The 27,492-nt window shown below is 45.7% G+C and overlaps 1 protein-coding gene across 3 annotated transcripts in view; it reads left to right on the top strand.

The window, feature by feature from the left end:
- The window catches only part of PUM3 (pumilio RNA binding family member 3), a 139,842-nt gene that overhangs the window by 4,557 nt on the left and 107,793 nt on the right, over nt 1-27,492 (top strand). For all 3 annotated transcript variants that reach the window (XM_029613347.1, XM_029613337.1, XM_029613327.1), the window contains 4 exons: nt 3,157-3,354; nt 12,079-12,214; nt 18,139-18,214; nt 19,551-19,644. In XM_029613347.1, coding sequence (XP_029469207.1) covers nt 3,157-3,354; nt 12,079-12,214; nt 18,139-18,214; nt 19,551-19,644 — 504 coding nt within the window. The remainder of the gene's footprint in view (nt 1-3,156; nt 3,355-12,078; nt 12,215-18,138; nt 18,215-19,550; nt 19,645-27,492) is intronic.

Genomic DNA, 27,492 nt, shown 5'->3' with positions numbered 1-27,492 from the left:
TGTGCCAGTCAATAATAGAATGGAGCTGTGCTGCAGCATAGTAGCAACAACATTAGGTAGTCCCAGGCCGCCATGCTCTTTAGACTGAAATAGCGCTGTTCTGGCCACTCTGGATGGCCTACATTTCCACAAGAATCGGAGCAATTTTCTTAGCCACAATTTTAAGGTTACATTGTTAACGGAAATAGGCAAGGTTTGAAATAGGTAAAGGAACCGGGGAAGTACATTCATTTTAAGAGTAGCCAATCGTCCCAACCAAGTTAGGGGAGGGAATTCCACCTTATGAGATCTTTATCAACCATTTGAATAAGGGGCATATAATTAAGCTGGAATAGGTCTGAGATATTTTTGCTGAGATACACACCCAGATATTTAAGCTTAGAAGAGGCGCATTTCAAGGTATGAGATGACTGGAGTAGAGTTACCATTGCAGAAGGGCAGGATATATTCAGAATTTCCGATTTGTCCCAATTTATTTAAAACCTGAGACGGCACTAAATTTGGCTAATTCGTATTCTATCCCTTTTAAAGAAGATGAGGGGTTACTTACTGTAAACAAGATGTCTGCAAATAAGGACATCTTGTATTGCTGAGAGTTAAGAGAAAATCCCATAATGCTAGAATTATTCCTAATACGGTTCAAGGAAAATAGCAAAGAGAATAGGAGAGAGGGGAAAACCTTGTCTGGTACCTCTCTGGACATGGAAAGGATTGGAGTATCTACCATTTTCCTAGCGTGTAGCAGATGTACTCAGGACCAATGGGTATAGTGTATTCCTGCTAGCAGTTGGAGACTGATCAGATTTCAATCTGACGTCAGCCCCTAGTACATATACCCCTGCAGGAAGTGCAGCTCTTCAGTATTTTCCGTCTCCATAGCAGTTAGGGACTATCTGCACACTCTCACAGCGTTAGAACCAAATTCAAAGAAGAAAACCAAATTTTAAAGAAGAAACCTACCTGAAGATGAGCCCCGCTCTCCTGCGGTGATACCCTCTGGTCCCTCCCCCAGTTGAGATTCCTGAGGTGATTTCCGTGGTCCCTCAGAGGTAAGCCTCGGTCCAGCGACCGAATCGAGGCAAGGGCCTAGCTCCCGGAGGATATTGGTGGAGGTTTTCAGGTTTGTCTGGATCCAGGTTTGTTTTATTAGTTGCCACACCATAGCTTTTTTAGATCTGTAAGAAATAGGCCTTCAATGAGGGAAAAATTAATTATTTTGGATGCCCAGGCTGTGAGTTTCTCACTTGCTGGCTTTATTAACTTGGATGGGCAAGGATCAAATGAAGAGGTTGTTGGATGTAGGGCGGCAAGAGTTTTTCTGAGATCTTCTGTGATCTGAGTAAATGATTCCAATACCTCTGGTATATTTGGTGGGGTTAAGCTTGCCTTTGTCTCTGGGTGGGAGATGTCTTGATGGTGTCCATGAAAGTCCTTGATTTTGTTCTTAAAGGAGGAAGCAATTTCATGCAGAGTTACGATTCTATTGTGGTGTTTTGCTTAGGCTCTTTACTATTTCAGATAGTTTTTTGTTGCGTTTGGGGCTTGCATAAAGCAATGGGAGGTGTGTGTTATGGCCTTATGGTATGTGGTACTGTGTAATTTGCATTGCAGTCTAGTCCAGGAGTGTGTTCCATCATTTCATTTCTCATTTTTCCCCTTGCCATTTTAGGCTCAGACTTCTGGGGAGTACCAAGTTAAGCATCTATGGGGAAAGCATAGAAAGCAGAGTCAGAAAGATGCAACCCCTAGTTACCACTCCAGGGAGAAGCTGGGGGGAAGACCTGAAGTTAATGTAAACAATAAATTGAAATCCTAAACTCAATGAGCAGCAGTGGTTATAAATGCAAATAGATTGGTAGAATTTATTTGGAAAGTAATAGTGACTATCATGCCTTTTAAATTGATTCATGGTGTGACCATGCCGTGAGAATTGTGTGCAGTTCTGGATGTCCCATTTCAACAAAAGAGAAACAGAGAATGGCAGCAAAAATGATTAAGAGAATTGGGTGGCTCCCTTCTGAAGAGAGGCTAGACAGGTTAGGGCTCTTCAGCTTTGATAGGGAGAAGATAGAGGTTTATAAAATTGTGTGGTGTTACAGATGTTAATGAGAAATAGTAATTTACCTTCTCAAATAGTACTGCGATAAGGAAACACTATGAAGCTAACTGGAAGCAGATTTAAAATAAATTCAAGAAAGTATTTTTCTGGTCACTGCACAATTAAGCTGTTGAATCTATTGCTGGAGGATGTGGTCCAGGTTAATAGAGTTGGGTTTAAAAAAGGTTTGTAAAAGTTTCTGGAGCACAAGTCTGTTGGCAATTATTAGCCAGGTAGACTTAGGGGATTGCAACAGGGAACAGATCTCCTCGTTTGGATCTGCTAGCTACTTCACGAGACCCGGACTGGCTGGGCTCAATGGATGACTGGGCTGGGCCATCATGGCACTTATGTTTTTATGGGGAAAGAGTGGACTTGAGGAGCAAGGGGTGTATGCTTTTTTCAGATTCCATCTCATACGTAGTAATATAGTAGATGACAGCAGAAAAAGACAAATTGACCCATCCAGACTGCGCACACTGTCCACACAGCCAAGGATATTTATATATCCCAGCTGCCAAGCATAGAATATGACAATCTGTAACATTTTTTATCCAAGACAGTTTGTCCTCTTCTTCCACAGTGCTCCACCTTCCCTGGATAGCTGAGCATGCAAGATCCCTTTTTGGGTTAACTTTTTTTTTTTTTTACTGGTTATGTCTCCCTATACATCCTAGAATCCCTCCGGCTCAGTGGTAGTCCAGGCTAAGTTTCAAGTTCCTGTCAGCTCTTAACTGGAAGGTAATATCTGCTTCCTCAGTAACTGAATTCAAGAGAACATGGGGCAAGCACAGAGGATTCCGAAGTGAGGAGAAAAGCCAGTAGGATGTGCGGGATTTCAACAGGAAGGAAAAATTGACAGATCGGATGGGCTTACGGGCCTTTGTCTGCTGTCCTATTTTATTTTGCTCTGTCTTGTATCTCAAGTTATGGTTAGTGATTGCAGTGCAGACCGTGGAAGGAAACGTGATATCTCCGAACTAAAAAGAATCAGTCACTGGCTGCAGTTTGCTGGGATAACCTAATATGGGGTTTTGTTTTGTTTTGTTTTTAAACAGGTTCTTGTCTTCCCAAAAATTTCCAAGCCAGAGCTGGTGAGAAAGGGAAACCGAAGTTTAGGTCCCAGAAGTTTGAGAAGGGGAAAAAGTCTGAGAAGACTGGCGGAAAAGCTGTTGCGAAGCAGTTTGCTGCGAAGCCCAGGCAGAAGGATAGTCCTCAAAAGAAGAGGAAGCGCCAGGAGGGTGATCTGGAGGGCGGTGAGTGACGCTGACCTTTTGTAAGAGATGTGCATACCCAGGCCCCTCTCACCGCTTGCTTCAGGGGTTGGGCATGCAAAGATGGTTGTCTTCCCCTATGCTTTTCAGCAAAGGAAATAGACTAAGACTTGTTCTATGTATCTTTGTACATTTGATGACTAGCAAACTTTGAGAGCTGTGTCCTGGCCTTATGGAAATGCACGGATCTCTTACAGGTGAATGGGTCAGCAAGAGGGGCTAGCAACTGATTTATAGGACCACAGTAATGTCCATTTCAGTTGGAAGAAAAATTAATTGTGGCTATAGCTGTGGTTGCTGTTCGGTGGTTTGTCAGTTGCTAGAAAGCTCTTCTTCTTGCCTGTTTGAAGCTGCTATTGGACTTGCTGCTCATGCCTACCTAACCTTTTTTTCAGTTTGTTTTTTCAAACATTACTCTTTAGTAAAAGTGCATTAGGACTTGGGAAGATACTAAAGAGGTAATATAATTGATCTAAGAATTTTTTCTTGTATGATGTCTGAAAGCAGCACCCTATGGTTTGTAGAGAACTGATTCGGCCGAACCTTTTGGTTTGGCCTTCGTTATCAGCCCACCGTGGGAAATTTCGTTTTCCCACGGTTCGGGCCGATTTTATTTCATCTGCCCCCGAAACGAAGCCCGAAACCTGGGGGGCAGATGGGGGGGTTGTAAAAAAAACAAACAAACCCAAATCCACCCCAACCCTTCAAATTTAATTAATTTCAAACCCCCGCCCCCCCCCCCCCAAGACTTACCGAAAGTCCCTGGTGGTCCAGCGAGGGTCCTGGGAGCGATCTCCCGCTCTCAGGTCGTTGGTTGCCAGTAATCAAAATGGGCACCGATGGCCCTTTGCCCTTATCGTGTGACAGGGGCTATCTGTGCCATTGGTAGGAGCAGTGGCCAGCCGGTGCCATCTTAATGTGCCTTCCCCCCCCCTCCCCCCCCCACAATACGATAAGAAAACTCATGAAATTCCGTGTAGTTTTCTTATCATTTTGGCGCCCTCCCGAAATGTGACAAAATAGGAAAGAGAGACGATATTTCCTATTTCGTCGCAAACGAATGCACATCCCTAATGGTTTGTATTCATGGCAGTTACTTTTTCACTAAAGAGTTGCATTTTGGAGGCATTCACTGCTCAGTCGCATGATGCTTTCTGACAAATCGCTGAATTTTTCAACCTTTTGGGAAGAGGAATAGCCTAGTGGTTAGAGCAGTGGGCTATGAACCAGGAGACCAGGGTTCAAGTCCCGCTGTCATTCCTTGTGACCTTGGGCAAGTCACTTTACCCTCCATTGCCTCAGGTGCAAACTTAAGATTGTAAGCCCTCTGGGGATAGGGAAATACCTACAGTACCTGAATGTAAACCGATGTGATATCTCAGATCTAATGTCGATATATTTAAAAAAAATTATCTTTTTCTTGACCTGGCAGCTTCTTTCTATTCCTGTGGGTTTCCAGTTCATTTGGAACTAACAGCTACAAGGGTGTGAAGGTGTGTCCTTTCTACCCTTCCTTAACCTGTGCAGGACCAGGCTAGATGCCTGGTTCACCTTAACCCTCATAGAAGGAGAGAGCTCTATGGATGGGACCCTGCTGGGTAGGCTAAGGGTTAGAGCCCAGCCGGGATCAGGAGGCCCCGTGTCTCTAGGAGAAAGCAGCTCCTAAATACATTTCTGACCTAACTAAGGCTGCAAGCATTCCTGCTGGGGGTAAGCAGTGTCACTAGGAGAAGGCAGCTTTTATATACATTTCTGTCCTGACTAAACCTATGAGTGTTGCTGCTAGAAGGTAGGCACTGTACTTTGATTGTATGCTGAGAAGTGTGAATAAAGCTATAATCTGTTAAGAAAAGGCTGGAGTCAACATGGTCTCTGCCTCCAGCCAAAAAAAGTTACTCACTGATCCCATAAGGGACTATAGCAGGATGAAGCTTCATTTACAGCTATCTGGGGGTTTGCCCACTATTTATTTCCCCATCCCAATCTCATCTATGCCAGTCCTCTGTCCGAATACTATATTATTTGAACCTCTGAATGTAAGAAAAATTACAACTCAACAAATACACCAATATTTCTTACTAATGTTTATTACGTTTCATTGTAAGAAATAAGAACCCCCCCCTGCTTATTTCAGTTCTGTTCACTGTAAACCGATGTGACATCACTGATCTAATGTCTGTATTTATTTATTTAGTGCTTTTTTTATACCGACATTCATGATACCAATAATAGTATATACGATGGACTATTGAAAAACCTGTTTAAGCGACCATCATAAAGCACTTAAACGCTAGGTTATTTTTTGTTTTGCAATGCCAAGTATAATGCAAATAAAAGTTTTGAGCAAACAATTGCACTTATCTGATGGTTGCAGCTGAAGCCGTTTATCAATCGTAAACTTAGCTCTGCTTAGATTTGAAAACTATGTGCTTATTCCAACATGAATCCATAATTTATAATGTTCCTTCACCCTCTTAAGCTATGTGCTTATTACGATGAGAACCTGATTTATAGTACTCCTTTCATCCTCTGGATGCCGTCTAAACGCCTGACACTGCAGCATTTTGGAGGATGTTCCTTCTTCAGGAATCACGGGTTTACGTAAATGTGTTTGCAAGCGACTCAGCTCCTATGTGAAAAATAACTCATTTTTTACTTAATTCTGTGTATTTTTGATTTTTACTTAAAATATATATAGTCCAACTTGTTTAGGCTCTGAGGCTGTTAATGGAAAGAAATAGAAAAGATGCTCACCTCTGCTTTTGTGGTGGTGATCAGCGCTTGTTTCTGTGCGATATCTTTACTAAGAACATAAGAACATGCCATACTGGGTCAGACCAAGGGTCCATAGAGCCCAGCATCCTGTTTCCAACAGCGTCCCCCTTCGTCCGGGTCCGGATCAGACAATTTTTTTCTTCTTCAGAAGATTCTGAACATGGCTCTTTACCTATCCCGGACAAGTCCCTGCCGGAGGGGGATTTAAATGATGATCCTGCTTTGGGTGCTAGTTCAGACCCTCATGTTGCGAATGGAGATGATCCCAAGGTAGTCAGAGTGTTTAGAAGAGAACAGTTTTACTGGAGTTGGGTCTAGAGGCTCCAGTGAAGGATTCTCGGATGGGTAACATTGACCCAGTGTTGCTTGGCCTTAGAGGTCCCACGACATCATTTCCTTTTCATCTTTCTCTCACTGACCTTCTCTACAGGGAGTTGGATACTCCTGAGTTGGGGCTTAAGGTAGCACGAGCCATGGAAAAATTGTATCCATTACCTGAGGAAGCTTTGGAAATTTTAAAATTTTTCCTAAGGTGGATGCCGTTGTATCAGCCGTCACTAAGAAAACAACTATTCCAGTAACTGGAGCAACGGCTCTTAAAGATCTCCAAGATCGTAAGCTGGAGGTTCAGCTTAAGCGAATTTTTAAGGTTTCTGCTCTTGGTGTGCGGGCGGCCATGTGTAGTAGCTTAGCTTTGCGAGCTGGACTAAAATGGGTCCAGGATTTACAGAACAATTCTTCCCTCTCTGAAGAGGAAGTTGCACAGGCTGGTAGACTGGAAGCTACAGTTGCTTACAGTACAGATGCCTTATATGATCTCCTTAGGACCTCCTCGTTCTATTGTTGCCTCAGTATCGGCTCGCAGACTTCTCTGGTTGAAGAATTGGTCTGCAGACGCATGCTCCAAAGCTCAATTAGGGGCTTTACCCTTTAAGGGAAAATTGCTATTTGGTAAGGAATTGGAAGATTTAATTTTGTTCCCTGGGGGAAAATAAGATTCACAAATTACCAGAGGACCATCCTAGACCTAGAAGCTCTTTTTCTTCTCGCTCTTGTTTTCGGTCTAACAGAAGATTTCGTTCTTCTCGTCAGTCGGCTCCTCCAGCTAAACAGTCTTCAGGTAGACATCAGAATTGGTCTCAGTCCTTTCGTGGCCACCGCTTTGGCAGACCTGGATCTTCCCAAGTCTCAGGAGGCACAAAGTCTGTCCAGTGAGATAAGGCCGGTCCTTTCTACGGTTCCCGTCATAGGGGGCAGGCTGTCTCTGTTTTACGGAGAATGGGCCAGATGGACGTCGGATCAGTGGGTTCTATCAGTGATAAATCAAGGTTACGCTTTAGGTTTTGTTCGGCGGCTTCACCACCAGTTTCTAATTTCCCCGTGTTCTTCTCTACAAAAGCATCTCATAATACAAGACTCGCTACAGTGTTTAAGCGACCTAGGAGCCATAGTTCCAGTTCCAACATCAGAGCATCGGAGAGGTTGTTCAATTTTCTTTGTTGTTCCCAAAAAGGAAGGAACCTTTCGTCCCATTCTCGATCTCAAGAGTCAACCGTTGTCTAAGGATTCCAAAGTTTCGGATAGAAACTCTCCGGTCTGTCATAGCTTCGGTACACAGAGGAGAATTTCTAGCATTTCTCAACCTCACCAAAGCTTATCTCCATATCGGCATTCGATCCGATCATCAGAAGTTTCTCAGATTTTGCATTCTGGAACAACATTATCAATTCAGGGCTCTCCCGTTCGGATTAGCCACAGCTCCCAGAACATTTACCAAGATAATGGTTGTGGTGGCCGCACAACTCAGAAATGGAGGGCCTGTTGGTACGTCCGTACCTGGACGACTGGTTAATTCGAGCAAAGTTAGAATCTCTTTGTCGTTATGCAATCTACAGGGTAATCAGCCTTTTGTGGTCTCTAGGTTGGGTGATCAGCGAAGACAAGTCACCTATTGCCTTCCCAATCTCTGGAGTTTTTGGGTGCACAGGTTCGACACTCGTCAAGGGATAGTGTTCCTTCCGGAGCATCGCCTTCTCAAGCTTCAATCACAAATTCGGGACGTACAGTCTATTCTTATTCCTTGTGTGCGGGATTACTTGATAGTTTTAGGTTCAATGACCTCTACTCTGGAGTTGGTTCCCTGGGTCTTTGCGCATATGAGACCACTTCAATCTGCATTGCTTTCACGCTGGAATCCGGTTTCAGAACTATACCACCTTCCCCTTCCTCTTACAGAGTCGGCTCGTTCCAGCCTAGATTGGTGGTTACAGCCAGCGAATCTACAACGGGGTGTACCTCTAGAGATTCCGGAATGGACTGTGGTCATTACCGATGCCAGTCTTTCAGGCTGGGGAGCTGTATGTCAGAAAACATCTGTTCAAGGTCAGTGGTCCGAAGAGGAAGCGCAGTGGTCGATCAATCTGTACCAGAGCAGTTCGTTTAGCCTTAATCGCTCTTCAACCTTTCCTTTGCGGGAAGTCTGTACGGATTCTTTCCGACAATGCGACCACGGTAGCTTACATCAACCTCCAGGGAGGAACCCGAAGCTTACTGATAGCTCAGGAAACACAACAGCTGATCGTCTGGGCGGAACAACATCTGCTCAGCATCGCAGCCTCACACATTGCCTAGGGTAGACAACATTCAAGCCGACTTTCTCAGTCAACATCATCTCGACCCAGGCGAGTGGGAACTGTGCGAGGAAGCCTATCAAATGATATGCAACAGATGGTCCACTCCGGCAATGGATCTCATGGCCACATTTCAGAATACCAAAGCCCCTCGGTTCTTCAGTCACAGAAGGGAAAGAGGAGCGGAAGGAGTAGACGCTCTGGTTCTTCCTTGGCCAAGGGATGTTCTTCTCTATGTGTGTCCTCCCTGGTCTCTGATCAGCAAGGTTCTATATCGGATAGAAGTTCAACAAGTCGAAGTTGTCTTAGTGGCTCCGGAGTGGCCATGCCGTCCATGGTTTGCGGACCTGGTCAGTCTAGCACTAGACGGTCCCCTTCGATTTCGGGATCTACCATGCCTTCTGTCTCAGGGTCCGGTTTGTTTAGAAGAGGTCGAATGCTTCTCTCTAGTGGCATGGCATTTGAGAGGCGTCTGTTAAAGAATAAAGGTTATTCAGATGCCGTAGTAACTACATTGTTGCCTTCTAGAAAGCCTTCTACGTCTTTGGCTTATGCAAGGGTGTGGAAGGTTTTTGAATCTTGGTGTAATGAGCGTCAAGTAGATCCATTTCACTCTTCTGTTTCAAATATTTTATCTTTTTTACAAGACTGATTAGCCAAGGGTTTGTCCTGTAGTTCCTTACGGGTACAAGTGGCAGCGCTTGGATGTTTTCGTGGTAAGGTTCAGGGATTATCCTTGGCCGCGCATCTGGATGTAGCACGTTTAAAGGTGCGCAACATCTACGTCCCCCATTTCAGAATCCTTGTCCTGCTTGGAGTTTGAATTTGGTCCTTAGGGCTCTGTGTTCGGCTCCCTTTGAACCCCTTAATCATGCGACTTTGAAGGATCTCACGTTGAAAGTGGTATTTCTTGTGGCCATTTCTTCAGCTCGTAGAATTTCAGAGTTGCAGGCTTTGTCTTGCAGAGAGCCTTTTCTTAGAATTTCTGATACAGGAATTTCATTACGGATTGTACCATCTTTTTTACCTAAGGTGGTATCGTCTTTCCATTTAAATCAGTCCATAGAGCTCCTGGATTTTCCGTATTTAGATCATTTGGATCCTTCCTCTAAGGATCTTAAGAAATTGGATGTTCGAGCACTGTTGCGTTATCTTGAAGTTACTAACAATTTTCGATTGTCTGATCATTTGTTTGTTTTGTGGAGTGGCCCTCGCAAAGGTCATGTTTCTAAAGCTACGATTGCTCATTGGTTAAAAGAGACAATTCGTTCAGCTTATCTTCTTGCTCGTCGTGATCTTCCTGAAGGTTTGAGAGCTCATTCCACTAGGTCACAGGCTACCTCTTGGGTGGAATGTCAGTCAGTTTTTCCTCAGGAGATTTGTAAGGCAGCAACTTGGAAGTCATTGCATTCTTTTGCTCGTCATTACCGCTTGGATGTTCATGCTCCAAGTTCAGCAGCCTTCGGAGAGAGTGTTCTCCGAGCGGGACTCTCTGGGTCCCACCCTAATTGAATCAGCTCTGGTACATCCCAGGGTCTGGACTGATCCAGGTACATACAGGGAAAGGAAAATTGGTTCTTACCTGCAAATTTTCGTTCCTGTAGTACCTTGGATCAGTCTAGACACCCACCCTTTATGTCTGTGTATTATATTTATCTTTTTGGAGAGTCCACTTGTTCACTGTTTGGGTGTTTAAACCGCTTTTCATGCTTTCAATTTTTTTCTTGATATTTTCTTATTTATTCCCAAGATTTTTTTTTCGGATCCTGCTTCCATTTAGGATTTGTGAGTTGGAAATTTGTTATCCTGTTTAGAAAGCTAGTTAGTATGTTAGTAGTTAAATTTCTGCTTTGATACTGGTCAGCCAGATTGACTCACTGCTTTCTTTTTTTAACCAAATCACACTACCTCAACATCTTTCCAAGGTGAGTAACTGAACTGAACTTTTCAATCTTTTTACTTAGGTAAACACTGCTCCTAGCTTACTTCTAGCTTTTTTCTTTCTTTTTTTTTTTTTATACAAACATTCTAACTTCTGCTTATTAGCTACCTTACAGACTACTAAAAATAAACACACTACTGCTTACTAGCTGCCTTACTGATTGACTATTTAAAAATACAAACAGTCTTAACTTCTGTTTATTCACTGCCTTACTGACTATTAAAAGCACAAAAACCCAAACACACTAAATAATATTCCCAAATAATTAACTTTGTCTTTTTTTTTTTTAATATTGGGGCAATGTCCCATGCAAAAACTTACTGCTTCCTTTCAGTCCCCAGCAAGGTGATCCTCTTCTCTGTGCTCCCACTTGATTGTATTAGTAAGAAATATTAGTCCTCTGACCGAGGCATGTGGACCACAATTCCCTCTGGAGTCTGGCCTATCTGCGCTGTCGAGCAAAATGCAGGTGGCGCTGTTGTGCAATGGCAGGAACTGACCCCCCCCCCCCGCCAGTAGCAGCCCAAGCCCAAGGATGGAAGCTGAGGATGTACAGCGCTGCCATGGAGCTATCAACTTTAAATATAGGAGCATTTCTATTCCACTGATCCTGAAAAATATTTTATCTACATATTTTCAGTTTTGTGTGTACATTTTACAGGGGGGTGGGGAGGGGTAGCTAGGGGCATTATAGAGAGGGGTTTAGAAGTATGCTTGGCAGTTACTGTTTGGTAAGAGAGATAAACGTGTGCATTTCCAAATGTAATTGAATACTTTTATACTTTGCTAATTGACTCTCGCATGTGAAATCAGACTTGTCTGTTGTCTACAGTTCTCGGGTGGGAGGTCTGGGTGAACTGGGAGGGAGGTTCAGGGTGAAGTGCTAGATGGTCTCTGTGAAATGGAGAAAGACTAGCTGAACTGGTGAACTTATCTGCAAACTGGTGATTCCAAGTATGCACAGAAGATTTTTTTAAACAGTCTAAGAACATGCTTTATAAAATTCCTGCCTCCGCATGTAATTCTGAGGGTTTATTCACCCAGTGTCACGATTATTAACCTCGGTTATTTATAAAATGGGTACAGAAAGTGTGTTCCAGCATTGGAAATATACATGCATATTTTCAGAGCAGAAATATGCAGTATTCTATAAACTGTGCAGCTCCTATCTCACAGTTTATTAAAAAAAAAACAAAAATCTAGCAATAATCTTCATGCATCCACTTCAATATGCAAATGTCGTATCGCGGTTAAGTTTGAAAGTTGGGCTCATAGCATTTCCTGGTTATGTTTACTGCAGTTCAGATTCTCTTCAGCTGAACATTGAATAACTGACTTGTTTTTGTTTTGTCTAAATAGGGCCTGACTCCAAGAAACCCAAGTGGGAAGATTTTAAAAAGAAAAAGAAGGAATTGAAACAGACTAGGCAACTTAATGATAAAAGCAACTATGATGTCATTATCAAATCCAAGCAGATCTGGGAAAGTGTTAGGAGGTAAGAGTGTCAGAAACCAGCCTCTCCGGATCTTCAGATGGTCAGCAGTCCGGAGGTAACAGAACTTCTCTCTGTGATTGGAAAGATTGAGTAGCAGGACTAAACTCAACATGCTAGTTTGCTGCCCTTTTTATAAAACAGTTTTCTCATTAGGTTTTCTCATGTTAAGAACAGCTGGTTCCCTCGCGGCTCTGTCGGGGTTCCCCATGCCTCGTTCGTCCAGGTGCTGCGCTTGTGGACAGCCCGGGTCGAGGCTCTCCCGCGAGGGGATTTGCACAGCTTGCCTCCCTGGTGGGGAGGGACCCTCTCAACTGCTGGGCCGCTCTGGTTCTCGTCGTCTGGTGCGCCTCGACGCTCAGGGGCCGGCCCCGATTCCGCTGACCGCGGGAACGGCGGCCATTTTGTCTCCAGACTCGACTGCTCCGGTGCTAACAGGAGAAGAGCAGGACGCTCCTTTTTCATCTCAGCCGCCGGTTTTGACACCCGTTCCACCTCTGGAGCCTTTTCCTCCATCAGGGGATCTTCCCACTCTTCCTCCATCGGGACCACCTCCGTTTTCCACAGATTTTGTTCTCCTGCTTCACAATGCTTACCTGGCCAGAATGGGCCAGCACCAGGAATTTTTGGCAGGACCTCCTCCTCCTAAGGTACCCAGAATGGCTGATTCCACTGAGGTCTTGGGAAATGTCCAGACCGTGGGGAGTGCCCAAGGGTCCGCGGTCCCGGGACCAGGGGTACCTCCGACCACCTCAAGTGCTCAGAGGGTCCGTTTGGTACACCCCTCTGCGGGGGGGTGTCTGTTCTTCAGCAGGACCCGGATCCGGATGAACCTTCAACTACGGCTCGATTGGAAGGGGATGATCCTAGAGTCCTGCGGATCTTCCAGAGGGATGAGCTTGACCCCCTCATTCCACATATCCTACAGGAATTGGACATTGAGGCCCCTCAGGACCTGCCTGAGCCTAATCCACCAGCGAAGAAAGGGGGCCCCCTTTCTGGCTTGTCTACGTCTGCCGTGTAGGGCCTTTCCTTCCCATCCCACGTTCCTTCAGCTGTTGTCTAGGGAATGGGATTCCCCGGAGACCTCCCTCAAGGTCTGCAGAGCCATGGATAAGCTATATCCTCTCCCGGATGATTTCTTGAACTGAAGATACCCAGATCAGTCCAGACAAGTGGGTTTTGCATCCCTACCAGTAGATGAAGTCAGAGAACAAAACTTTGAGGCACTGCTACATAACAAGAGAGTGCCACCTGCAGTCCCCTCAGTATTTCTCTGAATCCAACAGATGGTAGAGGTGCAAACCTGCAGTCTAGTTTAAAAAAAAAAAGAAATAGATAAAGAGTTAGGCGTTAGGTCAGAAGAGGACAGTGGAAGCTCCCTGAGGTGTTAGGGACCTTCGTGGGCCATCTCTCAGGTGGAGCTGGACGACCGGGGGGTTGGATACCCTTGGCTGGGCTTCAGCTGTATCGTGCTGGAGGGTCCAATAGTCAGGGGACTGGCTCCCTCGAACCCCCGCGGCTCCCCTCTCTGGTGCCACTGGTCCTACTAGGAAAGTATTTCAGTCATTTAAGTTTTCTTTAAAAAAAAAAAAAAAAAAAGAAAGAAGAGTACAATAACACAGGCCAATACAGTAAAGGTCGCAGGAGAACGGGCAAGTGCACAGGCCACTCTCCTGTGCGCGCGATTCACGGGGGACAAACATGCAAATTAGGGCCTGCGGTAAAAAGAGGCGCTAGGGACACTAGTGCGTCCCTAGCCCCTCTCTTTTGACGAAGCGGCGGCTGTCAGCGAGTTTGACAGCCGCCGCTAAATTTTGCTGGCGTCTGTTCTCAAACCCGCTGACAGCCATGGGTTTGGAAACCGGACGCTGGCAAAATTGAGCGTACGGTTTTCAAGCCGTGGCCCAATTTAAAAATTGTTTTTTTTATTATTTTAAACTTTTAGGACCTCAGACTTAATATCGCCATGATATTAAGTCGGAGGGTGCACAGAAAAGCAGTTTTTACTGCTTTTCTGTGCATTTCCTCGGCGCTGGCAGAAATTAACGCCTACCTTTGGATAGGCGCTAATTTCTGAAAGTAAAATGGGCGGCTTGGCTGCACATTTTACTTAGTGAATCGCGCGGGAATAACTAATAGGACCATCAACATGTATTTGCATGTTGCGGGCGCTATTAGTTTCGGGGGGGGTGGGGGGTTGGACTCGCGTTTTCGAGTAGAGCTAGCGTCCGAAAAAACATGCGGTACGGTCCACCGGAGCGTACTGTACTTCCCTACTGTTCGGAACGGCCCGAACAGTAGGGAAGGCTGTCTTCGGCCCGACTGTGGTGGGACTGGACAGCAGGCGCTGTCCGTCCGTGCTGGGAAGAGGGAGCGTTGTTTTCGCTGGCATATCGACAGCCCGTGGATCCGGGTGAGTGCGGCAACAGGCACAGGTTTAAAGGGGGGGGTGGGGGAGCACGGCTGCTTCCATGGTTTCCCTCGCGGTTTCGGGGGGTTGGTGGCAAATGACTGGTGAGACAACCGTGGGCCTGCTAGCGGGAGCCAGTTTCAGCGTGGCAGTGGTTGCGAGGGCTTGGAGCTGTGTGTTGCGATTGGTCGGCGCCATGTGTGTGGCCTAGCTGGGTTGTGCGCCACACGGCAGGTGTGAGCCAAAATGACACCGAAGCAGAAAATGGTGGTGTGCCGCGCTTGAGGCCTTATGGTGGCACAGCTGGAGGCCCGTTTTCTCTGTGTGGCATGCAGGTCGGGACAGGAGTGTTCCTTGGAGGGAAACAAGGCCTCCGATTGGCTGGGACTGCGTTAGGGGGATTGGCTGTTCCTTGAGTGGCGGAAGATCCCGCAAGAGATGGGGATCAGGAGATTTCAGCCCAGTGGGGCAGGGAACACTTAATGGGGAGGGGGATTAGGATGTCAGCTCCCTGGAACCGGGGGGGGGGGGGATGATCCAGGGGTTCATCCCACCCCCCTCCCCGGAGTTTGTGCTTCTCATGCATCATCCCCCCCCCCGGAGTTTGTGCTTCTTATGCATAAAGCCTTCCTGGCCAGAAAGGGCACATGGGGTAAGCGGGCCATTGGGGGCCACTGTGCCCCGCTGGTAAAAAGTCCAGGGTGGCCTCAGAGGTGCACGGAGATACCCTGCAGTGATTGATGTTACCTCAAGCAGATATGGATGGGTCTCCCGGGGATGGTGATGATTCGGATGGGACCTGCTTAATCAGCACGGGGTGGATCCGGATGCGGCGCCGACCCCAGATGTGGACCCCGATGTCTCCAAGGATGACCCTGATCTAGATGAGTTTCTAGTACCTGAAGGGGATGACCCGAGAGTGGTGCGTTTGTTCAAGCGAGAGGAGCTGGGGCCCCTTATTCCCCAGGTTCTGGAGGAATTGGGTGTGAAGGTGGCTCAGGAGAAGACGGACAGCGAGGGTGTTAACCCGGTCCTGGATGGGCTGAGAGGTCCAACAAGAGCCTTTCCTTTACTGAAGAAGATCCAGAAGTTGGTGAACCGGGAGTGAGACTTCCCAGATGTGGGTCTGAAGTTGGGCAGAACGATGGCTTGATGGAAGAGGCTTTGGACCTTCTGAAGGAACCGAAAGTGGATACGGCAGTGTTTGCCATTACCAAGAAGATGACCATCCCCATGGCGAGGGCAGCAGCATTGAAGGATGTGCAGGACTGCAAGCTGGAGATTCAGCTTGTGGCTGTTTGTGCCAGTTTGATGCAGAGGGGCCTATCTGTGTTGGGTGCAGAAGGCTCTGGACTGTGCAATGTCAGGAGACGGCAGTCCCTTGCAGGCGGCCCGCCTGGAGGCCGAGGTCACTTATGTGGCAGATGCACTGTATGATTTGGTGCGTACTTCAGCTAGGAGCATGGTTTCAGCAGTGGCAGCCCATAGACCTCTGTGGCTGCTCAATTGGTTGGCGGATTTTTCATCCAAGGCCGAGCTCTGTATCCTCCCGTTTAAGGGGAAGCTCCTGTTCGGGGAGGATTTGGATCTTTTGATGAAGGTGCTGGGGGAGTCGAAGGGGAATAGATTGCCAGAGGACAAGAGACCCAGTAGGAAGCTTTTTCCAGCTTGTGCCCGGCTTCAGGATTCATGCAAGTTTCAGTCTGGCACGTCCTCTTCTGGTGCCTTGGCGAAGCAGGGCAGTGGGCACCAGCAGGCCTTTCGTGGAGCCTGCAGGTCTGCCAGTGATGGAGCTGGTCAGGGCATCGGATGCAGAAAGTCAGTGCAATGAAGCCAGAGTTCCCCACTCCGGCATAGAAGCCATAGGAGGGCAGATTGTCCAGCTTTTACAAGGAGTGGGCAAAGATTACCTCAGACCTTTGGGTCCTGGAGGTGGTGAGAGAGGGCTTCGCTTTAGAATTTTCGTGCTGATAAGGGAGGCCTTTGTGGAATCCCATGTTGTCTCTCACAACAAATGAGGCGGTGTGGGGTATTCTGCAAAGGTTGCTCGCTCATTGTATTTGTTTCTTTGCTATATGGTTTACAGTCTTTGCTGCGTAATTTTTTTTTTCCTTTTCTTTTCCAGTTTAACGTTACATAACAGCAACCTCACAGATATTGTTTTTATTTTTAAACAAATTCTGTATGTATTCGAGAGCATTTATATTACACTAATTTATTAATAAGTTCTTAGAAGAGTACAACATAAAATACTACAGGGAGATTCACTCGAAAGAGGCCCTGAATATTCTGTAATAAATCTCACTAGGACGAAGCAATCTGAATGAAACAATGTGCAATGTGCTCCTCAGTATATGGAGCTTCGAACAAGCTGGGATGCCCCCGCATCGCAGCGACGTTTAACCTCCGTTTGCGAGATGGAGCAATGTGTCACACGTCGGCAAAGAGCATAGCAGAAATTGAGTCCTTTTTCAGCAACAGGGTAATTTCAAAGGAGCTTTGGCCACCTCGGTCTGCGGAATCTGACACCACCAGTCTTCTTCCTTTGGGGTATGCTCAAAGGAAAAGTCTATCAGAACAAGCCTCGCACTGTGGAAGATTTGAAGGAAAACATCCAACGTGAAATTGCTGCTATTCCTCCCGATATGTTCACAGACACGTTCAGGAAGATGCAGCGCCGCGTCGAAATGTGTCTGGCGGAAAACGGCGATCACTTCCAGCATCGCATGTAACGCAAAAGACTACACATACATCAAAGTATGTAGCGCATTTTTTTGGTTCAGATTGCTTCATCGTAACAGAAGTTACAACAGAATATTTGGGGCCTCTTTCGAGTGAATCTCCCTGTTTATAACAAGTATAACATTTTAAAATCAAACAAAATCATAGTCACATCTCAAGTTGAGGCATTTTACTGGTTTTGATGATTTATTTACTTAATGCATCAGGAAAAAGCTTGCATGAAAAATAGTTTTTTAACTGTTTATGAAAAAATGATAGTTAAGTCGTCAGGTTGTGACTGGAGATTGAAGCACGTCACTGTTAACGGACTGAGAGCTTAAAACTTTTCAGAACAGTTTTCTTTGTTTGAGAACATAAGATGTGCCATGGTGGGTCAGACCAAAGTCCATCGAGCCCAGCACCCTGTCTGATAGTGATCAGTCCCAAAAGGCAGACCCAGTCTCCTTTCTTCCTTTCTTTCTTTCTGCCCATTCCCGGTGACAGGTGGTGGTTCTCTGGAGTCTCTTGGTTCATTATGGCTTATGGACATTTCTTCTAAGAATTTGTCCACACTGTTTTGAAACCCAGCTAGTTGCTTTGATCACATCTTCTGGCCTATATGTTTGGGGGGGGGGGTTTTTTGCCTCTCTATACAACTTTGTTGCGTGATTTCTCCATCCCTTTCTTGCCCGCCGAGGGTTCATCTCCTCTGACAGAGCCCCCTCAGTGCCACTCTTTTTTTCCCTTCTCATGCTTATTTCTTACTTCTCCCCATCCCTCCTCTTCTCCATAGAAAAGACTGCAACAAAGAAAAACGAGGAAAACTGATGAAGGACCTCCAGAAGCTTCTCCAGGGCAACATTAAGAGTGTAAGTAAATCCAAGATGCATTTCAGCCTTGCATGTGATCAGAGTTAAATAACATCTGCTCCCTTTCCTGTCTGTAATCCATGCTTATTGACCTTGCCTGGTCTACCGTAATTTAAAGAACTGCACTCCTCTCCCTGAATCCATAGAGAAGAGAATTAAATTTGCCCTAAAAACCAATATCTATCACATTACAGACCTCATTAAGAGAACAGATTAGCAGGACAGAGTCTGGGGCTCCAAGCTGTGTTTATATTCCTTGTCCTCCAATTAGTTTTGCAGGGTTTTGCTTCGGGAAACTGAGCCCGGCTCTTAGTTGCAGTAACTAAATTAGTCCCTTTTAACTGAATTATCTCTGGTGCACAGGCGTTTTGTTTTGTTATGTATGTTTGTCATTCTTTCATCTTTATTGAGCCAGGGGAAAAGAATTCAGATACACAGGCAGTAGGTAAACATCAGGTGACCATGCACAGATTTTACATGTGAAAGGGGGAGGGGGAATGGACATTACCTTGGGTAGCAGTGGCAGAAAAGGTTTTTAAAGGCACACATTTTTTTTAAAAACATACTTAAACTGTTCTGTCACTGAATGGGGATGTATGATGGGAAAACTAAGAATCCAGTTTTTCCTCGGTGGAGTGTGAGTTGGGAGAGTATCCATGAGGTGCTGGTGTTTAGTAATTAAGGGTTCAGTATTCAGCTGCAGATAGCCATATAACTCACAAAGTTATCTGGCTAAATGCTGACTTTTCAATATTTCCTCCAAGTATCCAGCTAAACTTTAGCCAGATAACTTAATATCCATCTAAAATGTAGCCGGATCATGTAGGGTCATTCCGGGGTGGAGCTAAGTTATCTGGTTAATTCAGATATCTGGTCATAGAGTAATTGTAAGGATAGCCAGATAAACTTATCCAACTATTTTTAAGATAGCTGGCTATATTCAGTGGTGTGGCTACACCATTGAATTGCCCTCCAAAGTTAGCCTGATAAGTTTATCCAGCTAACTCTGCAATTTGGCCAGTGACTGAATATTAACCCCGAAGTGTTCTGTTTTGGTTTTTTTTAACCTAGGAATTGGTACATAAAGAGTCAACAAACTTAATTATTTAATCACGTACAAAAATTCAAAGTGACTTGTAGATGGAAGAAGAAGAACATAAATTGGAAATGCTGGTGTTCTAAAAACATTTTCCACAACAAAAATATGAAGCCAGATGTAGAATTTGTGGATGAGTCTATTAGGGCGTGCAGTATGTGGTAGGTGAGAAAATGGGCAAACTTGAATAAGACTGGTGATGTTTATCATTCTCTTTCTTTGTTTCTCTACTTCTAACAGATTGCCTTTGCTCATGATTCAACACGTGTCATCCAGTCCTACGTTCAGTTTGGCAGCGAGAGCCAAAGGCAGGAGGTGTTTGAAGAATTAAAAGGTTCATTGAACTTGCTATTGCTTGATGTACTTACAACACTAGCCTGGGCTTCCTTATGGGTTTCACTACTGTTGTGCACTTTGTTGTTTAAGAAGGAATCGGAATAGCCAGCTTGGCTTCTGACATGGTATATTTTTATTTTTTTTTTTATTGATTTCAACAATTTAAAGCAAGATATTACCTTACTTTCAGAAAACAAAAATGACTTATAAAAAAAAAAAGAGAACAAAGTAAAATACAATAATATTAAAAAGTTACATCTAATGATACATCATTTTTCCAAAGGAAAATTCAACAAGCATAGGAGGGCAGTAATAAATGGGAGATTAAAAGGAACAGGATTAACGTGTTGAAGGCAACAAAATATCTTTGGATCTATATGGACCTACTAATTTCCAGGAGAAGAGGACGAAATGCTCCTGGAATTAATAAGGGATTTGAGTTGTTTGGAGGGAGAGAATACAAAACACTCATTGTGGGAACAAATTATACATTTACAAAGATACCTTTAATACAAAAGAGACAGTATTTCTAGTACATTTTTGGGGGAAGGGAGGGCAAAAAATTATTTCTCAGCATTTAGACAAGTTAATCCATGACCAGTGGGATATGCACCTCTACCAGCAGATGAAGATGGAGCATATATATATACCCCTGCACTGATATCAGCCCATTTGTATTCTCCGTCTCCAGCAGATGGTGGACATGCAACTCCCTACTGGGGATTGCTTTGTTTAATAAAAAAAAAAAACATGCACAGTTTGTCCTGAGGTGATACCTTGTGGTCCCTCCCTCAGTTGAGTGCTTTGGTGGTAGCTGATTTTCTGGTGTGGTCTGGTCTTACTGCCAAGAGAGAATCGGCTGAGAGGCTAGCGGGTGCAGGAAGCTGATCGCGAAGGTGAAGGCATTAGCCCTCTCCCCCCCGCAGCCGTAGACCGACTCTTACTTGGCCCGGATGGGCTGAGCTCTGGCAAGGGGATGTAAAAAAATAAATACATAAAAGAGAGAGGGATAATTTTAGAGATTCCTCTTCCCCCTTTTCTGGTCTGGTCTCCGAGCCTTGGCACGTCGATCCAAAGTTCGTTTCTGCCTCTGTGAGGGGTTTGGGAAGTCGTGGCCGTTTTGATGGGTCGAGTAGTCTTTTGGCTAGGCCCGCTCTCAGACCTCTCCAAGATGCCCTGATCCTAAAGTGAGACTGCTGTGGTGTTTACGCACCTCCTCCTGCGCAAATCTGCTGCGAAACATGACTGAAGTTTTGCGCCTGCGCGTCCAGGTTGGGTGTCTGTCTGGACCACGAAGATTGGGTGTTCAAATTTTGGGCGTCTGTAGTTTATTGGGTCCTAGCATCTAAGCTCTTCATCCATGAGATAGTACGTGCTTGTGGGACGTCCTGTCTCATACAGACGTCCCATACTTGAGCATCCTAATTTTGAGCGTCCTCTTTATTGGCCATCCTGTCAAGGCTTGCCTTGTTTGGATGCACATTTGTCATACACTTGTTTGTAAGCATGCTGCTAGTGAACACCTTATCCATGGTGCTGATAACAAAGAATCCTAAGTGCCTTGTGATTTGCACTGCTTGCCATTTTGGGCATCACAGCAGGGTGTCCCCTCTAACCTTGTCAGCACTGCCTGGAGGCTCAGGGAAAGTTGTCTCCTGCTGATTTGGTTGAGCCCGGCCCTTCCCAGCAGGATGCGGGAATGAGACCAGAGTGGGATCTGTCAGAAGTTTCGCATGGTTTGAGGCTCCCCTAACTGGAGTTTCAGCAGGGGAGGACTTCTCACTGGGCGCCATTCCGACGCCCCCTGGTTTTGGTATGGATCCTTCTGTCCTTTTTCTTGATGGAATTTTTTCAAGGGCTGCAGTCCCTTCTAATAATGTTCAGCAGAGCCGGCCAAACATGTAAGTTCAGGATCACAGGCTGTGGAATCCCGCAAGTCTGGTGGAATCCCGCAAGTCTGGTGCCATGGGTAAGCATTGGACTACATCTTGGCATGCTGCAGATTCCGCTGATGGGGATCCTGCTGTCTCAGATGACAAAAACAATCCTTACTCCCTGGTGGTTGGGGAAATCCCTCTGGGTTTGGAGTCATCTAGATGTTGCTGGTTCTGATCTCCCAGACAATGATGATGCTGGAAGTGGGTTCCATGTCTGAGCCAAAGAAGAATCTCATTTCAGTATCTTGATTGACCTTGAATGTGGTGCTCTGGAGATTAATTTTAAAAGGGAGTGAGCCTTGATAGGGCTGTACCTCCTGGATCCGACAGCAAGAGAGACCAGTTGCATTTCCGAAAGTGGATGCCCTGGTATGTGCAGTCTCCAAGCGGATGATCTTTCCTGCCAAAGGGAGAGTGGCATTGGAGGATGCATAGGATAGGAGAATTGAGGCTATCCTTATGCAGGCCTTGAGGCAGTGGCAATGAATTGCAGTTAGCCTCTTGCTGCTCCCTGATGGCACCCACTTGTTTGCTTCTATCTCAGGAAGTTGATTCCAGGGCAGTGATGGAACTGGCAACTGCCTTTTTGGTGGATATGGGCTGCACCTTGGTCCATCCCTCTGCCTGAGATGTGGCTCTGGTGTTAGCAGCCACACATCATCTGTGGCTGAGAATTGGTCGGCTGCTACAATTTCAGAGTCTAATCTTATGAAATTGCCCTTAAAGGATCACTCTTGTTCTGAGAGTGAGTTGGAGTAGATGCCCAGTAGGTGGGGTTAGTCCTAGGTTCCTTGTTTGCCAGAGCATTAAAAGCAGGCACTGTGCTTTGTTGGCGCAAGGAGCCATGTTGCAGGTTTAAGATGTTTTTGACCCTACAGAGAAATGACTTCTCAGAGGGTTCGACCTCTAAGTAGGTCTCAGTCCTTCGGCCCAGGCAGCTCAAAAGGAGTGTAGGCTCGGTTGGAAATGCATCCTGACTCCTTCAATGAAGTTGTGCAGAGCCACCTCCTAGAACTGGAGATAGAGGAGATAGACATATCCCTTACTGGGGATGGATCAAGTTCACGTCAGACCAGTGGGTCCTAGAGGTGATAAAGGGTGGCCATGCTCTGGAGTTCTGCATTCCTCTGGACACTTCATGGAGTTTCCCTGCAACTCTCCAGGAAAGAGGTTGGCAGTGGAGGTTACATTGTCTAGGCCTTTGAGCTGGTGAGCTGTAATTCCAGTGCTTAAGTCACAAGAAAATGTAGGCCATTATTCCATTTATTTCATTGTACCCAAGAAGAAGGGTTCCTTTAGCCCTATCCTGGTTCTAAAGGGAGTCAATAGTCATTGCGAGTGGCTTGTTTATGCATGGAAACCTTACGCTCAGTGATAATGGCAGTACAGCCATGAGTTTCTAACATCTCTGATTTGTCAGAGGTGTTTCTACGAGTACCCATTTGGCTGGAGCATCAACAGATTCTGCGGTTAGCAGTTTTGGAGCAACATTCAGTTTCAAGTGCTACCTTTTTAGTTTGGCCCAGGGCCTTCTCCAAGGTCCTGGTGGTGGTAGCGGCAGTGTCAAAACAGGATGGCATTCTGGCTCCCATACCTAGATGTTTGGATAATTTGGGCTAAGAGCATAGAGAGAGTCTTCAGGCCTTGCGCAAGGTGGTTTCCTTGCTGCAGTAACTAGGTTGGGTGGTAAACTTGGCCAAGAGCAAGTTACAGCCGTCTCAGACGCTGGAGTGTCTCTGTGTTCATTTCAACATTAAGTGCCATGCCATTCTTTGACGCTTATATATCCAGGGATACAAGAACACTTATATATTGCAGAAAGTATAATTTTTATTGAACAAGATAAGTATTCTTGGGAGATGCTGATGCCATTTCTCTGACAAACTGACAGCATCTCATCGTGTATATGAACTGATCCTTTTTTAATAGGTAAAATACAATATAGGACTAGGTTAGAAAATTCTAGAAGGGCATGAATATCCAGAGAATAATTTACATTGGTTGTCATGTCACCAGCATGATAAGATCATCCCTAAGCTAACCCTGAGTATTTCTCCAAGGTGGGGCCCATTTACCATCACTCTTTAGATAGTCCTTTGTTCTGTTAGAACCTTGCTGGTCAGGGCAGTTAACACATCTGAGGCTGTGTTTATAGATACCCCTTAGAAAGAGTGCCTCCATTGTGACTGTATAGCCTGAAGTTTCCAACCATTGCCTTATGCTTTGTGTGACCCTATACTTAGGCATCACAGTATGGTGCCGGCTTGGACTGCCTGTCCAGGTGTCCTGGGAATTGCTGCAGGTCAGGCTCAGCAAGTCACTTTGAGGTCACATAGGCTAAGATAGCAAAGGATTCTGGGTCGGTCACCTTCTCAATGTTGGTTTTCAGGCTCAGGCACACTTATCAACATGAAGCAAGGCAGGGTGTTCCTGCTGGAAGCCCACATTAGAAATGGATAGTGCAGGTGTGGCTCTTGACAGAAGCAATTCGCCCTGTGGTATGGTCTTCCCTGCAGGTGTTTGCTTGATGGTAGCCACCCTAGAAGTGGTTCCATGGGCAAGGGTGCATATGTGTCCTCTTCAGCGTGCTCTGCTTGCACAATGGAGTCCACAGTCTCATGATTTCTCAATAGGCTTCAGTTACTGGTGAAGATTAGCATCCAAATGCAGCAGTGGTTGAAAGCGGGTCATCTAAGGAAGAACATTTCCCTACGAACGCCAGACTGCTGGTTCTCCCAACAGATGCGAGCCTCCAGGGTTGGGAGGCTCACTGTTGGGAGTTGATGGCGCAGGTGCGATGGACTGCAGAGGAATCTCTCTGGAGCATCAAACATCTGGAAGCATGTGCCGTTTGGTTGGCATGCTTGCGATTCATTGACTGCTGGCAGGGTCAAGCACTCAGAGTTATGTCAGACACTACGACGACAGTGGCTTACATCAATCGCCAGGAAGGCACCAAGAGCCAACAAGTGTCTCAGGAGATAGCCCAGCTTTTGGAATGGGCGGAAGTACATCTTCAGGAAAGCTCCATCTCCCTCACTGCAGGAAAAGATAATGTAAAAGTCAATGTTTTTCAGCAGACAGTCTGGATCAAGGAGAATGGGAATTGTTGTACTAAGTGTTCTAGCTCATAGTGGACCACTGGGGCCTACCATTTATAGATTTGCTGGTGACATCGCATAGTATGAAGGTTCCTTCCCTTTTTTCAATCGCAGGGGAGATCTGAAGTCCTTGGATATCGATGCTCTCAAAGGGAGTGGCTGGAAGACAAGCTTTGGGAGGCTTTTTCCCTGGCTCACATTGGGCAGAGTGATTGGAAGACTGATGGATACATGGGGCTGGTGCTTCTCGTGGCTCCAGGTCTGCAGAGGCTCCTGGCGAGCTCTCCTTCCCAGTTATTGGTCCACAAAGACCTGCTATGGCAGGGACCTATTCTTCGTATAGATCTGTCTCGATTTTGTCTTTTGGTATGGTCCTTGAAAGGGCTTGGTTGTTGAAGTGTGGATATTCCACTGCTGTGACTTCTACCTTGCTTCGAACACAAAAGTTCTCCCCTCTTTGGCTTACGTTCGTGTTTGGAGAGTGTTTGGTGCTTGGTGTGAGGAATGAGGCATGCTTCTTTGTTCGGTTCAAGATCCTGTTCATTTTGGAATTCTTACAGGATATGTCACTTAAGAGCTTGGCCCTTAAATTCTTGAAGGTGCAGGTGGCAGCACTTGCCTGTTTTCAAAGATCAGGTGACTGGTGGACCCTTGTCGGCCCATCTAGATGTGGCCCAGTTTTGTAGGGGATTAGGCATCTTCGTGCTCCCTTGCAGTTGCCGTTACCCTCATGGACTCTTAATCTGGTTCTAGAATTTTGGTAAATTCCAGTTTTTGGCCACTACGTAGCCTCTCCTTGAAGTTAAATTTTTGAAGATGGTGTTTCTCAAGGTGAATTGTTGGATCCAAGCTGTGGTCTCTTTCTTGCCGGAAACCATTCCTGTGGGTGACTCCGGGGGGGGGGGGGGGGTCCAGCTTCAGACTGTTCCATTCTTTTGTGCTGGAAGTGGCTTCGGATTTTCATTTGAACCAATCAATTTCCCTGCCAGTACTGGACATGGAGAGAGATGTGGATGAATATCTTCTGTTGCAGACCTTGGAAGTCTAGGCATCTGATGTGGTATTGGAGGTTATTAAAACCTCTCAGACTTACCGCCTATTTGTTCTCCATGGTGGAGGTAAACAGGGTGAATCGGTGTCGCGGGCTACATTAACTCATCAGGTTAAGGAGGTTATGACAGCCACGTATGTGGATGCTGAGTAGCCGTTGCCTAAAAAGGTTAAACCTCATTCCACTAGAGCTCAGGTAGGGTCATGGGCAGAGCTTCGATTGTCTGCCATTTGTGATTTGCCGAGCTGCGATGTGCTCCTCCTTACACATTATTCCCAGCTATTACCGCCTGGATATGCAGGCTTGGGAGGATGCAGCCTCTGTTTGGGAGTAACTTTGGTACATCCCACTGGTCATAGATTAACTTGTATGAATACTGAGAAATGAGAAATTATTACTTACCTGATAATTTTCTTTTCTCTAGTGAAGACAGGTTAATCCACCTTCCCGCCCTTGGCTGCTGGTTTGTGGTTCTATGGTCCTCGTGAATGGCTGTGGGTCTGGGGATAAGTGTCAGTTTTAGTCCCTAGATTAGTGATGTTACACTCTTTTTGGCTGAGCTCAGTGTTTCCTGTTGCTGAGTAGTTGTCTATTAAGTTATAATCAAGTGTTAGTTTGTCCACAGTTGGCTTTTGCAGAGAATACTGGCGGGCTTATGTCAGTGCTGGGGAATATATATACCATGACGTCGGCTTTGCTCCATTTCCATCTGCTGGTAGGGATGCATAACTCACTACTTAGTGGATTAATTTGCCTTGACTAGAGAAAAGGAAATTATCCATTAGTCTTTTCCAACCCAGATCAGTCCAGGCAAGTGGGTTTATGCATCCTTACCAGCAGATGGAGGCAGAGAACAAAACTTTGAGGCACTTCGTTTTACGGATTCGGGAGTTTCCTTGCGCACTGTGCCTGTTTTTCTGCCCAAGGTGGTTTCCGAGTTCTACTTGAATCAGACGGTAGAGCTTCCGTCCTTCTCAGCGGACACATCGGCGGAACTATGCAAGCTAGATGTCAAGCGTATCCTCATTCACTATCTGGAAGTCACTAATGATTTTCGCTTGTCGGACCATATTTTGTTCTCTGGCATAGTCCAAAGAAGGGGGCCAAGGCATCAAACTACCATTGCTTGCTGGCTGAAGGGGGCGATTTCGGTGGCCTACATTGGAGCGGGTCGACAACCTCCGGCGGGTGTCAAGGCCCATTCTCTTCGAACTCAGGCTGCTTCCTGGGCGGAGATGCAATCGTTCTCGTTCCAGGAGATTTGTCGAGCAGCAACTTGGAAATCGTTACATACCTTTGCTAGTCATTATCGTCTACACATACAGTCGCCTACTTTTGACTCCTTTGACTCTAGGGTCATTCGAGCAGGGCTTTCCGGGGCCCATACTACGTAGGGAAGCTTTGGTAATCCCACTGTCTGGACTGATCCTGGTATGTACAGAGAAAAGAAAATGTATTCCTTACCTGCTAATTTTCGTTCCTGTAGTACCAAGGATCAGTCCAGACGCCCTCCCTGTCTGTTTATTGGGTTTGGGATTGCCTCTCTGCTCAAATTGTTGTTCAGTGTCTTTTTTCCTTTGGCTGATTAATTGTTCATTCTGCAAGTTTGTTGTTTGACACTGTTTTGTGCCCTTTGCACACTGTTATTTGTTACTTAATTCTATTGTTCTTGATCCATCCTGATTTTCCTCTTTGCTTTGATATATTCCATACTGAGGATTAGTATAGGGTGCACTACCTTATAAGGAAGCATCCTT

Source organism: Rhinatrema bivittatum, chromosome 1 (genome assembly GCF_901001135.1).
Source record: "Rhinatrema bivittatum chromosome 1, aRhiBiv1.1, whole genome shotgun sequence".
Classification (NCBI taxonomy): Eukaryota; Metazoa; Chordata; class Amphibia; order Gymnophiona; family Rhinatrematidae; genus Rhinatrema; species Rhinatrema bivittatum.
Note: the sequence above shows the minus strand (reverse complement) of the source record. Positions and strands in the feature narration are given on the sequence as shown.